A 15,674-nucleotide genomic window follows, 5' to 3' on the forward strand; every position below is an offset into this window, starting at 1 on the left:
TTATTTCTAAATTCTCAATTCTGTTCTTTGTAGATCTATGTCTCTGTTTTCATGCTAATACCATACTGTTTTGATTACTATACCTTTGTGAGGTAGTTTGAAACCAGGAAGTGTAATGCTTATGGTTTTGTTCTTCCTTCTCATGACTGAGATTGCTCAGATTGCTTCTCCTGCTCAGATTGCTTTTTGGGTCTTTTGTGGTTCCATAAAAATTTTAGGATTGTTTGTTCTGTGAAATTCAAAATGCTTTTGGAATTTCAACTGGGATTGCATTAAGTCTGTAGATTGCTTTGAGTAGCAACTAAATGAGCATTTAAATATTAATTATTTCAATCCATGAACATAGAATATCTTTGTATTTGTGTCTTTTAAAAGATTTTATTTATTTATTTGAGAGACAGAGACAGATAGTTGAGAGAGAGAGCACAAGCAGAGAGGAGAGGGAGAAACAGGCTCCCCACTGAGCAGGGAGCCCCATGTGGGGCTTGATCCAAGGGCCCTTGATATCATGACCTGAGCTGAAGGTTAATGCTTAATCGACTGAGTCAGCCAGGTCCCCCTTTTGTGTCTTCTACAATTTTTTTCATCACTGTCTTATTGATTTAAATGTATAGGGTCTTTTACTTCCTTAGTTAAATTTGTTCCTAGGTATTTTGTTCTTTTGATGTAATTGTCAATGGGACTGTTTTCTTAACTTCTTTTTCTGATAGTTCATTTTTAATGTATAAATATTTGATTTTTTTCTATATTGATTTTATATCCTGCATTGTTACTGAATTTGATTACCAGTTCTTACAGTTTATTGGTGAAGGCTTTAAAGTTTTTTATATATACCATGTCACCTGTAAATAGAGACAATTTCACTTCTTCCTTTCTGATTTAGAGACTTTTATTTCTTTTTAATGCTTAATTGCTCCCACTAGGACTTCTAGTACTATGGTTCATGAAGGTGGGGTGGGCATCCTTGTCTGGTTACTGATATTAGAGGAAAAGTTTCAGCTCTCACCATTAAGTATGATATCAGCTGTGGGCTTTACATATGTGACCTTTATTATATTGTGGTATACTCCACATATACCAAATTTGTTGAGAGTTTTTATCATAAAGCCTGCTGAATTTTGCCAAATGCTTTTTTTGTATCTATTGAGAAGGTCATGATTTCATCCTTAATTTTGTTTGTGGTATATCACACTGATTGATTTGCACATGTGGAATCAATCTTACATCCTTGGAATAAATCTCACATAATCATGATGTTTGATCCTTTTAATGTATTGTTGAATTCAGTTTGCTAATATTATGTTGAGGATTTAGTTTTGGTAGGCTGTATGTTTCTAGGAATTTACCCATTTCTTCTGGGTTGTCTAATTTATTGGTATATAATTGTTCACAGTTCTCTTACAATCCATTGTATTTCTGTGGTATCAGGTCTAACTTCTCTTTCATTTCTGATTTTGAGTCTTATTTATTTATTATTATTTATTTATATTTGTGAATCTAGCTAAAGATTTGCCTATCTTTTTTATTCCAAAAATCCACTCTTATGAGGTACCTCGGTGGCTCAGTCAGTTAATCTCAGTCAGTTAAAGGTCTGCCTTTGGCTCAGGTCATGACCCCAGGACTCTGCATTGGGCTCCCTGCTCAGCAGGGAGTCTGCTTATCCCTCTTCCCTCTCCCCTCGGTCATGCTTGCAAATAAATAAAATCTTAAAAAAAAAAACCCTCACTCTTTCATTAATAGACCTTTCTACTTTTTAATATCTATTTCATTTATTTCTGCTCTGATTGTTATTTCCTTCATTCTGCTAACTTTGGGCTTAGTTTTTCTTTTTTATCTACAACCTAAATAAGTTAGGTTGTTTATTTGAGATCTTTCTTTTTTTTTTTTTAACTAACACAACTGTTTTTTTTTTTTTTTTAAAGATTTTATTCATTTATTTGACAGAGAACACAAGTAGACAGAGGCAGGCAGATGGAGAGGAAGGGAAGCAGGCCCCCTGCTGAGCAGAGAGCCCGATGCGGGACTCGATCCCAGAACTCTGAGATCATGACCCGAGCCGAAGGCAGCGGCCCAACCCACTGAGCCACCCAGGCGCCCCTGTTTTTTTTTTTTTTTAAGTATTTTATTTATTTATTTGACAGAGATCACAGGTAGGCAGAGAGGCAGGTAAGGGTAGGGGGAAGCAGGCTCCCTGCTGAGCAGAGAGCCTGATGCGGGGCTCGATCCCAGGACCCTGGTATCATGACCTGAGCCGAAGGCAGAGGCTTAACCCACTGAGCCACCCAGGCGCTCCTCTTGTTTCTTAATGTAGGCATTTGTTGTTATGAAACTTCTTTTTACTGCATCCCATACATTTTGGTATGCTCTACTTCCATTTTCATTTGTCTCAAATTATTTTTTGATTTTTCCTTTGACTTTCTCGATGCATTGATTGTCTAATCTCCACATTTATGAAATTTAAAATTTTCTCCTTGTAGTTGATTTCTAATGTCATAGCATTCTGATAGTTTTTAAAAAGGTGCTTGATAAGATTTCAGTCATTTAAAAAAAATTTTTTTTAAAATATTTTATTTGTTTATTTGACAGCTAGAGAGAGAGCACAAGTAAGCAGAGTGGCAGGGAGATGGGGAGAGAGAGAAGCAGGCTCTCTGCTGAGAGCCTGATGCGGGGCTCGATCCCAGGACCCTGGAATCATGACCCAAGCCAAAGGCAGCCGCTTAACCAACTGAGCCACCTGGGCGCCCCGTCATCTTAAAAATTTAAAGACCTGTTTTGTGTCTTAGCATATTATCTATTCTGAAGAACATTTCATGTGTGCTTGATAAGAATATGTATTCTTTGCATGGGATAGAATGTCCTGTAAATATCTGTTAAGTCCTTCTAGTCTAATGTGACCTTTAAGTTCAATGTTTTCTTACTGATATTCTGTCTGGATGCTCTATCCATTATCGAAAGTGGATTACTGAAGTCTATTATTATTGCATTGTTGTCTATTTCTTCCTTCACATCTGTTACTTTTTGCTTTATATATTTGGGTCCTCCTATGTTGGGCATAGTGTTGTATCCATTTGTTGGATTGACTCCTTTACCATTATATAGTGACCTTCTTGACTCTTATTATGCTTTTTCCCTAAAGTGTATTTTGTCTGATATAAGCTTAATTAACGCTGCTTTCTTCTGGCTTCCAACTGTCTGGAATATTTTTTCCATCCTTTCACTTTCAGCCTCTATGTGGTCTTAAAGCAAAGCTGAGTCTCTCATAGGCAGCATGTATTTGGGTCTTACTTCTTTTTATTCATTCAGCCACTCGATGCCATTTGATTGGAGCATTTGTCCATTTACATTTAAGGTGACTATTGATAGGTATGAACTAACTATTGCTGTTTGTTAATTGGTTTTTGGCTGTTTTTAATTCATTTGTTGTTTCGCTTGCTCTTTTGCTTTGTGAGTTGATAATTTTCTGTAGCGGTATGCTTAGATTCCTTTCTCTTTATCTTTTGTATATGTACTATAGGTTTTTGCTTTGTTGGCACTGCAGGCTTATATAAAATACCTTATATTTGTAACAGTCTATTTGAAGCTGATAACTCAAGTTTGGATGGGTACTATAAAGCTCCACATTTTTACCCACATTTTATGTTTTTGATGTTATAATTTATATTTTTTTATCTTGTGTATCCATTAACAAATTATTGTAATTAGAGTTATTTTTACTACTTTTGTCTTTTAATCTTCACACTAAATTTATAAATAATTTAGCTTCCATCATTACAACATTGAAGTATTCTGAATTTAACCATATACCTACATTTGCCAGGGAGGTTTAGACTTTCAAATGTTTTTCTGTTACTAGTTAGTGCCCTACTGTTTCAGCTTTCAAAGTTCCCTATAACACTTCTTGTAAGGCCTGCCTAGCAGTGCTGAGTTCCTTCAGCCTTTTCTTTTCTTTTTTAAAAGTAGGCTCCATACCTAACATGGCATTTGAACTCATGACCCTGGGATCAAGAGTTACTTGCTCTACTGACTGAGCCAGGTAGGTGCCCTGAACTCCTTCAGCTTTTGCTTGTCTGGAAAACTCCTTTTGTCTGCTACTAAAACCAAATGCCAATTCTAACATGCTATAACAACCATCTCTCACAGTTATATACATTTTGAAATCAAAATCTTATATATATAGACAGCACAGTCCTTACCACCTGTATACCTCACTAGTCTATTAGATAAGACAGACGAATGTCAATGTCCCTTAGAGTTATCACTAATAGTATTAGGCAGATAATCTTTAATAAACCTCAACTAAAATTATATCTTAAAATATATAAAGGAAGTTTTAAAGGCTATTTTTAGAACATAAAGCAGATAAAGGTTGTGATTCAGATACTGTGCATGGAAGAAAGAAAGTACTACAAATAATTAACAGCAATTCATCTCTCTGTGGAAAAAAGTGCTCTATGATGACACACTGTAAAGTGATTTATAGCATATTGACTCTAATTCTTCTAATGAAAAAGCAATTGTCCAAGTTCTCCCTGGAGAACACTCAGCAGCCACAATCCATGCACATGGAAAGTCATGAGTTAGAAAACGAGAACCAAATGAACTCACAGCTGGGAAAGGCCAACAATAATTAATTTAACACCAACCATTTGTAGAGAACATGTATACATTTCAAAATTTCCCCTGAGAGGAATGAGGTCATTGAAGGGCAGAGGGGACATACTTGAACATGTTCAAAGAATGTTGAATAAGATAATATGCTTCAAAGGTTTTACGTAAAAAAAAAAAAAATAACAACTCATCTTGGACTAGGTAGTTAGGATAAATAGTTTGTAATACCACCACTTGAATTTCAGTACTGTAACAAGTATTTCTGAAAAACATATCCGAAGTGAGTTCTCATTGAACTTGAACAATATATTCCTCAACAGCAGCAGAGAGAAAAGTGTCATTAAAAGGGGTTTTATTCTGACTCACTGGCTAAGAAAATGGGAACAGTTTGAGATCTTCCATGTTGTTTCATTTTAATGAGCAGCGAGAATTTTTCATGTCCTTATTAAAGTGGTTAATGTATTTCTCTAGTCTCATTATCACCGCCAGAGTATACTCTGTTGTTTCATAACCAAGACAACTCCTTTTCGTTTCCGAGGAGATCAGAAAGTCAAATCTGATTGCTCACACGTGGTTGTTAATAAAACTCCCACGGGGCTGCTTAAGGTGCCCATGGGGATTGTACAATTATTTATATTTTCTTATGGTTTTCTATAATTACTGTGATTGTATTTTCACAAAGTAAATGTATCTCCACCAATTAAAGCAGTGGTGGGTTAAGAATATTCATCAGACTCATGTGAAAGGATATTGTTCTTAGGGTTTTGATCAAAGCACACAAATTAAACTGCTGTTATCATGCATTCAACCCGAGTGTTAAATTAAAATGCTCAGCAACTTTGGAGTTTATTTGAGCAGATGTTAACTATTTATGAAAATAAACATGATACAGGACTTGCATTCATGATATGACTCTTTGTTGCATTAAAAGTGTTGGGGGAAAAACCTGCTATACAAATCTTGGGGGATATGGCTTATGATATATGACTGATTTGTGTTACTGTTAATTCAGGTCAATTTAAATTTTCAGAAGCATATAAATCTAACAAATCTCATTTTGGTTTACATCTTTGCATCTTCTTACTTCAGCTCACCCCTTTGTCTTTGAAGGCTCGAGGACCAAGAACGAATGTCCATAAAAACAAGCATCTGAGGCTATCAAATAAAAATCACACAATATAGCCTTTTACACTCTCCCATATAGAAATTTCATTCTATCTAGTTCAACAGTGCTTGCAGCAAAAGTGACCGGCCATACTTCCATTCCATTAGCTGTCATTTTGATGCTAGACTGTTAGCCTGCTGTGTGTGCGATGTGATGTCCATGCATCATTCCCATCAAAGGTAATTTTCTGTGCAATGGTGTGTAAAATTTGCCTCTAATTATGATAAGGCCACTGATGGGTCATTTATGGTATGTTCTCTGGAGACCACTGCAGTGAATAGCTTTCGGTGAGATTTGTCGGCAGAAATTAAATTGGTCTGACCATGACTCCATAGAAAGTAAAACTCTCTGAGAAAATTATTCCTCAATCATGTTTAAAGCCCTAGAGGAACTCAGAGAGGGACAGTATGTACACTGCTGAAGGCTGTGCATTTTGGAATGATGCAGACCTGAGTTTTAATCTAGAGTCACCGGGCCTAGAAGTCCTATGTGGTCTGGCCTCTACACAACTCTTGGCTTCTGTTCCTGATATCCACTCCCTCCCTTCCTGGGCTTCCTGGTCCTAGAATATGCCATGGTAAGTCTCCCTTCTGGAGTTATATACTGCAAATTTTCCTGCGGTTAGAATGGTCTTCTTTCAGATCTTCATGTGGCTGGAATTTCTTTTTACTGCTACGTTCTCATCAGTGGAATTTATCACATCCACCAACTGAATCCCCTGGACATAGCCTCCTCCTCCTTCCTACCCAACGTATCCACCTCCTGATGCCAGTTAATCACTGAACATCATTCTGCGGATGTTCTTAAAGTCCTAATCATGGTCTTCAATTATTTATTTACTATTTATTATATTTATTTACTGTTTAATGTATAATTAAGTTTGCATTTGATGATAAATCTAAGATGGAAAATATGTTGACTAGGATAGTCCATACCCTTGAAACCCCAACAACATTAACTGTATGGGTGAGTGGTCCAGTATTGCCCGATATGATGGGTTTGAAAGGAGATCCTCATCAATAAATAAGGGATGAAAAAATTCCTGGGCTTTATGCAAGATAGCATGAAAATAGAACTAGTTATGACAAATTTTATTAAAATAGTCATAAGAGTGATCTCACATTTCACCATGGTCATGGTGGGCCTCCAGGAAGGGACAATGTGTTAGTCACTTTAGTTACTAACACTTTTGGAAGAGGGTTTTTATATATAAGAGTGGGAAATAAAAATTTGAGATTAATAACTATGGTGAAATTTATACTTATTTAAATCTATCAGTATTTTGCTTTCAGTCCTCCCTCCCAAGATACCTTACTTGCAGACATAATGACTTTTGAAATGGTTCGTACTCAGTAAGTATTTGTCAGCAAATGACTAAGTGCTGGGTGGATTAGAAGATCGTTCTTATGTTCCAATCCTCAATGCAAATTATAACAATAATAGAGATGAAATTCTTACCAAAGTGTCCAGTCATGGCCACAGTATGGCTGAACATTTCCAAGGTAGAATCCCAGAGATTGAGTAACCTCCACAAGATTGGTAAAATCAAGGCTAATGCTGTTGAAAAGGACAGATGTCATGATAATCTCATCAATGGCCCACACGTCTTCTCCCTGGGAAGAATGATATGGTTGCCACCATCTGAACTGAATTCCAAACTGTCTTGCATCATCTGGTAACTCTACAGAGATTATTCTGAAGAAAAAAAAAAAGTAAAAGTTCTGATTACGTTGATATCTTAAAACACGAACATTCATAGCAGAGTATTTTTTACCTTGTGGCACAGCATTTAAAAAAAATAGTTCTCCCTTTATTATCCACATTCTTCTGAGATTCCCAATTTCTTGTCTGACTCAAACAAAGTCCTCTAAACACATCCAAAAATGTGAGTGCTTTCACTCATCTGCTTTCAGAAAAGCTAACTCAATAAAACCTAGTTGTCAAAGTAGCAGGATTTGTCTTCGTCCGAAAAAGGATCACGGGCATCTTGGTCCATATATTACAGTCTGAGGCTGGTTGGAACTGTGGCACTTCCTAACTCCTGTGAGTCTAGCCCAGTGTATGAGGGGACTTGCTGTGTCACGGTGGCTATGACAACAAACCTGGATGTGACAAATGGGGAAGAAAATTAAGAATAATATCTAATTTCCAGGAGCAATTACTGTACACAGCAGCAGGAACCATACATTAATTGCCACTGCAACGACATCTGCTTGAGAGCTCCATAAATCACAGGACCATGCTGCTCACATCCATACACAAGGTGAGATATGAAGCAAATGGCAAATGGAACATTTGTCTCCATCAGTGTACAATTAAGCACCAGGAGAGGTGTTCGCAGTAAACACACGCTAAAGGGACCAAGTCTTTTTCTCAGTGAGCAAAGGAAAGCTCCCTAAGACAGGTGACTAGTTGGATAACTTAGAAACAAATTATTTATAAACTTCAACGTCTATGGTGGGATTTAATTAGAAATTAGATTGATTTTCACATTTGTATTATATTTACTCATAGTTATTGCATAAAAAATGTCAAATCACATCTTGGAAACATAATTTTTAAATACTCAGTTATTGAAAAATAATATCTATTTTCTCTTTAAATAATTTTTATATGGAAATGTGGGTTAGAATAACATGATTTTCATCACTATTAAGTACACAAACTACCAGTAAAAAACTGGTAGAAGTTTTTTGCAATGTGAGAAAATATACTTTTTAAATAATCGAAAGTCAATATTCAAATACAGAAATAGAAATTTTAAAACACTGCTTAAATTAAAAAGACATAGCCATAACATTTATGGTTTTTAAATACCTTTAAATACTTATGGTTTTAAATACTTTAAGTCTGTTCATTTTTTTTACCAATGTGAATTTATTAGAGGAGTAAAGTTTAGTTAAGTTGAATATTTTAATAATTTTCACTTTAATTCCTAGGTATTTACTAAATAATCAAATAAGTATGTTTATTTATATTAACACATATCAAATATGTAAAGAAATAAAATAACTGAACTATATTTAAACTGGCTGAATAATGAAAACATACATTAATAATTTAATTTGACCATCACATTACTAGAAAATGATAATCTTCCCTCATATTAATAATTTTAGAAGCAGTTACTATTCTCTCTGATGAAAATAAATATAATTTTTAAATAACAACTGAAAAGTTGAATTTCTCAGGCAACTTCAAAGGTTATTTTCCTTCATTTCCTTTATTTTAGCACATACATATGTGTGTGTGTGATAACAGATATTGAAATGACCAGTAAGTTCCTTGGCAGAGACATTAAGACTATGGGGTCTGTAATCAGACTCTTAGATTAAAATCCCCACTCTCACTGACTTATTAACTAATAGTTAATAAATTTTATTAGCTAGTAGTTCATATTAACTAGTAGTTAATAAGTTTGCAGCTGCAAGGAAGGTACTCAACTTCTGTGTCTGTGAAGTTGGGATAATAGCCCTATGGTAAAAGTCAGAGACATTTTCTGGTTTTTCATATTATATCTTAGTACCTAGAACAGTATCTGGGACACAACAAAAACTCATCAAATTCTTGCTGCGTAAATGAAGTACATATTGTTCATAAATCCGAAGAGAAATCCGAATACTGAGGCACAGAAAGATCAAATGTTCTCCCAATTGCTAAGCGGTTTTTACGTGCCAGTGCCCAGAGCTGGATCTAGGAGGGATGGCTATAGAGCCCGTGATCTTGACATTCACTTCATATCTGAGGTAGGGTGGGAATCTCTGCTTCCACGGCTCTGTGCAAACTGCAGCTGCTGGTCAGGATGGCCGTGGAACCATCTGATCCGAATATTCCTAACCTGGGTCACCTTTCTGTTATCGATCTTGCTTTTGGGGCAGATACTAACCTCAGACATGTCTTGCCATCACAGACAATAATCAAAGCAAAACTAAAATAAAAATAGGCTTTATAATAATTTTAGAATAAGAAACAAGCCCTATGCCTGGGTGGCTCAGTGGGTTAACGCCTCTGCCTTCGGCTCGGGTCATGATCTCAGGGTCCTGGGACTGAGCCTCGCATCAGGCTCTCTGCTCAGCAGGAAGACTGCTTCTTCCTCCTGTCTCTCTCTGCCTGCCTCTCTGCCTACTTGTGATCTCTATCTGTCAAATAAATAAAATCTAAAAAAAAAAAAAAAAAGAAGAAGCCCTATAATTAAGAAAAATCTAGAATAATTTTAGTTTTGGCAGTGATACCAAGTTTTACATTAGAAATACCAGTTAGTTCTTGACATTCTAGTCAGTCTGAATTACAAGATCAGCTTAGATAAATGTACAGGCTTTACATTTTATGAACTGCAAGCAGATAGAGTCCTTCTGTTTACTGAGTGACTCAGAGGCAAATAAATTGTTTGAAATCAGTGAGGAGTAATAGTGGTTATCTAACTATCATCTCTAATTTATGGATCATACTTCATTTTCTAACAGCCAAGGCTGAAAGGGACAATATGGGATTGACGTCAATTACAGGCAGCAATTTATACTGAAGAAAATACAGCAAATGGCTAAAGGCATCAAGATATATTTAAGTCTCCTATGAAGAACTTACATGGTTTGTATTATTTATCATATAAAATAATTTAGAATTTAGAATATATCAAATTCTACTTCTTCCATGTCACCTTTAATTAATATTTGTAAGAAAGAGGGAGATGGAGGAAGAGTCTCGTGGACAGAGGTACATGCGTAGAAAATAAAAGTGTTCTTGATACCTCCCACCATGTTCTCTTTTTTAAAAAAATCTCCACTTGATCTTAATCTTTCAAGCTATGCACATACCTAGTGCTGAAAAGCCATGTTGATTCTGCGTAGAAGAAAAATGTTGCTGTCAAATGTCAGGCAAGATTAAATGCACCTTTGCAATAGCACATTAAATGTGTAATTATTTTTCATATCAACAAAGATTAATTAAATTTCATGATAAAGATTGATTATTGAATTTTGGAGCTGTCCATCCTGGTTAGAAAAAATTGGGTTTTAGGCCAAGTTAACTTAGGACAACAATATTTTCTTCATGCTTTCATCATTATTATAATTTTCATTTAATTTTATTTTAATATTTATTATGGAGAGTCTATGAAATGTTTCTTTGGTATTCATATGTGTCTATGGAATGAGAAAATTAAGCTTCACCTTTCATTTACCTTTATAGGGAAAATATTCAGCACATCTGCTGTGATTTTAAAATTTTATAAAGTAAATAATTGTAATTCATAACATTTGTTAACTATTATCTCTGTTACATGTTACTTTATTTTCTATGAAAAGAAAAGTTGTCATTTACTTGTAAACACCTAAATGTAGGGACTGCTGTCGGCAACATTTTTAGGTATATAAAATCTAACATCGGTGCCCCTGTCTTTTTGCATTGGTGTCAGTGCAAACCTCAGAGTCCAAAGCCCTCACTCAGTTTTACCTTCCCTCGTGATCAAAATGTACTTCCGGAAAGGCAAATGGTGTCAGTTCTTTACTAACTGGGAATATGCCCCAGTGTTACCTCTTCTAAAGATACTTTATTTTCTCATGCTTCTCTTCTGCAACTTTAAAAAAAGAATTTCAGTGAGCAGGCCAATATGGAGGGCATGTATTGCATGGAGCACTGGGTGTGGTGCATAAACAATGAATTTTGGAACACTGAAAAAAAATATATAAAATAAAATAAAATAGTGTTCTAGAAGAAAACAGAACTTTTGGACATTTCTGAAATTGTACCACTAATGGGGATTACTACTCTGCTCACTTCAAAGGATGGCTCTGCTTCAAATAAGACTTAAATCTCACAATTGCACCTATAGATTATGAAATGGATAAGCTAAAGAAAAACAAAAGTGGCCTGAAGAAAGGACCTTAAGTAAATCCTCACACTCCATTTTTGCCAGGAACTTGATACCGGCTAGAAAAACTTACCTATGATAATTACATAATCATATTACATGCAAATTTTAAATATATACTGGCTATCAGGTTTTATGAATTACTGTCTCATGAAATTTATTATAACATATTATAATATATTGATAACAAATACTTGTTAACAGCATTTATAATTTAGTACTATATAAAAATCACACCCAATAGGCTGCAGTAGGGTTGAAAAGGATTATAGTGTTAAGTGTTTTTCTCTTTCCTGGACATCAAAATATTTCCCTTAGATATACATTTCAAGATACTAGAATAAATTTCTTCAACTTATCAGAAATCAGTAGGACAAATAAAATAGAAGAATGTGACTTGCTAGCTTTTTATTGCAATACGCATCAATCTTCATCCTCATCATCCCTCAGTGGGAAAATATCTTGAATATTACACCAGTTGAATGATGATTTCCCCAGAGAGGAGATAATCACTCTAACCATTTTTCCAAAAGCTTTCCAACGTACCTGGGCTCATGATAGTTGAGATAGGAATAGTGCTCCAAGAGTTTCCAAGTTATCCCATTATCATACGAATAATGCAATAAAACTCCTTCACCAGGCTGGTCGGGGGCTCTGCATGTGCTCAGAACGGACTTGCTCCCCAGCCTCAGTGTGAACTGGAGAAACCTAGACATGAATTGTCTGTAATTAGTGTGTGCAGAAACATTTTTAATCATAATGCTCATTTTGGCTTTTAAAGAATTCCAAACAAACTACTCAAAAGCTGCATGCTCCCACTCATCTCCCTTTTATAAAATGTAAGTAATTTCACTGTGAGATGTATGAATATGTATAGAAGATGAGGTCAATGCATGTTTATAGGCAGATATACCCATACAAATGCAAGTGTATGTTTATACATACTTGCACACTATGTACTTGTGTACGTACACTTCAAATGCCAATCATTCCTTTACTGCATTATTTATTAGGCACTGGGGGAAGGGAAGATGTAGAGTCAATCTAATCATCCTCTGCAAGCTGTCAATAAATAAAGCTACATAAATAATTAACTAACCCTTGGCTTAAGAACACAGTTTTGATGTTAACAGTTCCTATGTTTAAAAACCTCATCAGTCATCAGTAGACCTTTTAATTTATTAAAAACTAGGGCAAATTAACCCTGTATAAACTAACTGTGAACTCCCTCTCCATTAAAAATTGGAAGATGTACATGTCAGCCAAAAAAGGAAAAAAAAAATGGAAAATAAATTCAGTCATTAGCATCCGGTTTCAATATGTGTTCCAGCCTGTCTTAACTCACCTGGATTGTGAGCTGTCAAGGAACGATGTAATCAGCTGACGCCTCCCATCTTTGTTGAAAACCAGGGCCTTCCCACTGGCCAAGACACCACAACCAAAGCTGACTTCAGCACCACGGATAGAGTAAAAGTTATGGTAAGAGGAGAGCCTGGAACTGCCAAAGCTTTCAGAAATAAACATTGGGAATGTCTGGGAAGCCATCTCACAAGCTGGGCCAGAAAATCCAGGGTCACACCTGAAAGAGATACCATAAAATAAAATTGTAAGCTGTTGGTCCTTCCAGAGATCCTTGAATCTAATTCAGGGAGGAGGAGGTCCAGGGGCCAGGATTTGACTGAATGGTAAGTGAGGCTCATTAGTCTTTGGAAAACAATGAATCTGAAGACTTGATAAGGGCGACTGATGGCAAATATTCCAGAAAAATATAGTCTTTGCACAACCCTGATATAAAAAGCTGTTGATTAAAACAATAATTCAGCACTCAACCTTAGCCAAGGCCAGTGATTTATCTGTATCTACATTTGTGCACTTGCTAGTTTAAAATCTTTGTAAAAATTATATTATTATGTATATAACTTTATACACAATGATGTTAATTAAATTTGTAAAAGAAACATCAATAAAATACTTTCAGAGATATCTAGAATAAATTTCCTCTAAGAACAAATATAAAAATATGTATTATGTTTGTGATAGAAATTATTGGAAATACTTGGGAAAGATTGGAAAATAAATCTATTTTTATTTCAAACTTAGATTGACACTATAAAGGGAATGTAAACACCTTGACCCAGATAGGTGCTCTTAGCAGAACTGTGCTGCTCACAGTGGAATCCCAAATTAGTAGTGCTTCAGGAAGAACAAAAACAAAACACAACAAACCCCATACAACAACTTGCCTCCTACTGTATTTATATTAGAAAATTCACCACAGATAAGTCCATAGTTGAACATCACAAACTTCTTATATTTTAAGGCATTTACTCATCGGGAATTAGTATTAGATTTTTTTTTTTTTTTTTTACTGCACTACTACCAAAAAAGTATTTTTTGTAGCAACATGGATGGGACTGGAAGAGATTATGCTGAGTAAAATAAGTCAAGCAGAAAGAGTCAATTATCATATGGTTTCACTTAATTGTGGAGCTTAACAAATAACATGGAGGACAAGGGGTGTTAGAGAGGAGAAGGGAGTTGGGGGAAATTGGAAGGGGAAGTGAACCATCAGAGACTATGGACTCTGAAAAACAATCTGAGGGGTTTGAAGGGGCAGGGGGTGGGAGGTTGGGGGAACCAGGTGGTGGGTATTAGAGAGGGCACAGATTGCATGGAGCACTGGGTGTGGTGCAAAAACAATGAATACTGTTATGCTGAAAATAAATAAATAAATAATTTTTTAAAAAGTAATATTATGGTATAACTCTGAACCTTTCTTTTTTTAATTTTAAAGATTTAATTTGTTTATTTGACAGACAGAGATCACAAGTAGGCAGAAGGCAGGCAGAGAGAGAGAAGGGGAAGCAGGTTCCCTGCTGAGCAGAGAGCCTGATGTGGGGCTGGATCCCAGGATCCTGGGTCATGACCTGAGCTGAAGGCAGAAGCTTTACCACACTGAGCCACCCAGGCACTCCTTTCTCTGAACCACTTTTTTTAGTTCTAGTGCTGACACTGGATCTATGGTGACCTCACAGAGAGTCCACAGAGTGGATGAACAAATGCCAAATTGTATGTATCTTGGATATTATGGGGAGAAGGGCTATAGTCACTATCATATTATCATGGAAGTTGGACCCTAAAATGCCAGAAACTACTGCAGCATGAAGTCTGGAGGTTGTTGGGCATTAGGGATGGGAGCGGGGAAGAAAACCCATATTTATGGAGCTTGTAAATTAAGCCTCAAACAGTTTACTTCTTTCACACGTTATCTCACCGACTTAGAAGGTAAATAGCCAAGCAGTTCCCAAAAAGGGTAAAAACTTAGCTAAGGAGGACACATTTTGACATTTGAAAACTGAATGTGGTTTTCCATGGCCACACACTGGAATCAGGGTCCCCCAACAAGGCATGTATTTCAGGGAGAATGCATTTCTGTGTCTTTTAAATGTATCTTCTTAGAACCAGTGATTGGGACACATTCGTGATCATTTAGAGATGATTCATGTCGGAGTCCGTTCCCATGTAATGGTTTTGAAAGTGTACTTTTGATTGAAAGTTATATAATTGGGATAAAATGCTGATCAAGTTTTCATTCATACACTTAAAATACACTTGCAGCCTTTGTTCTGCAGCAGAACAGTAAGGTAACACAGTCAGGAGATTCCAGGAATGGCCCAAGGCTCTCCTGAGTCCAGAAATATCCCCTGTTCGTTCATCTACCCAACCTTAAATGTAGCATTATGGTCGGCTTGTGTGTCAGGAGAAAAGGCCCCAGGGTTGAGCTATGTGGAAGACACCCAGGCAGGAAAGTTTCTAATGCTTTTTGCCCTTCTCACTAGTACCTCTAACAGGGGTGGGCTTGTCAGGATAAAGAATGGTCAGTTTAGACACCCAGGCCTGGGGATTATACACAGGCAAGAAAGTGTTAAGCAGCAGGAGAGGCAGAATCCTGGCAGCCAATAACAGCAGTGATGAGAGGAGCAAAGCGGGAAGAGAAACAAAGTTTCAAGGCTCCAAATTCAAGGATCCGTT

General features: G+C 36.1%; 1 protein-coding gene across 1 annotated transcript in view; it reads right to left on the bottom strand.

Moving 5' to 3' along the window:
* The window catches only part of RELN (reelin), a 407,759-nt gene that overhangs the window by 56,644 nt on the left and 335,441 nt on the right, over positions 1–15,674 (bottom strand). Inside the window, exons 18-20 of the mRNA XM_082692427.1 lie at positions 12,988–13,221; positions 12,189–12,350; positions 7,232–7,468 (exon numbers count right to left, since the gene is read on the bottom strand). Of these exons, the coding sequence (XP_082548553.1) occupies positions 7,232–7,468; positions 12,189–12,350; positions 12,988–13,221 (633 nt within the window). The remainder of the gene's footprint in view (positions 1–7,231; positions 7,469–12,188; positions 12,351–12,987; positions 13,222–15,674) is intronic.

Source organism: Mustela nivalis, assembly GCF_964662115.1.
Source record: "Mustela nivalis genome assembly, chromosome: 12".
NCBI lineage: Eukaryota > Metazoa > Chordata > Mammalia > Carnivora > Mustelidae > Mustela > Mustela nivalis.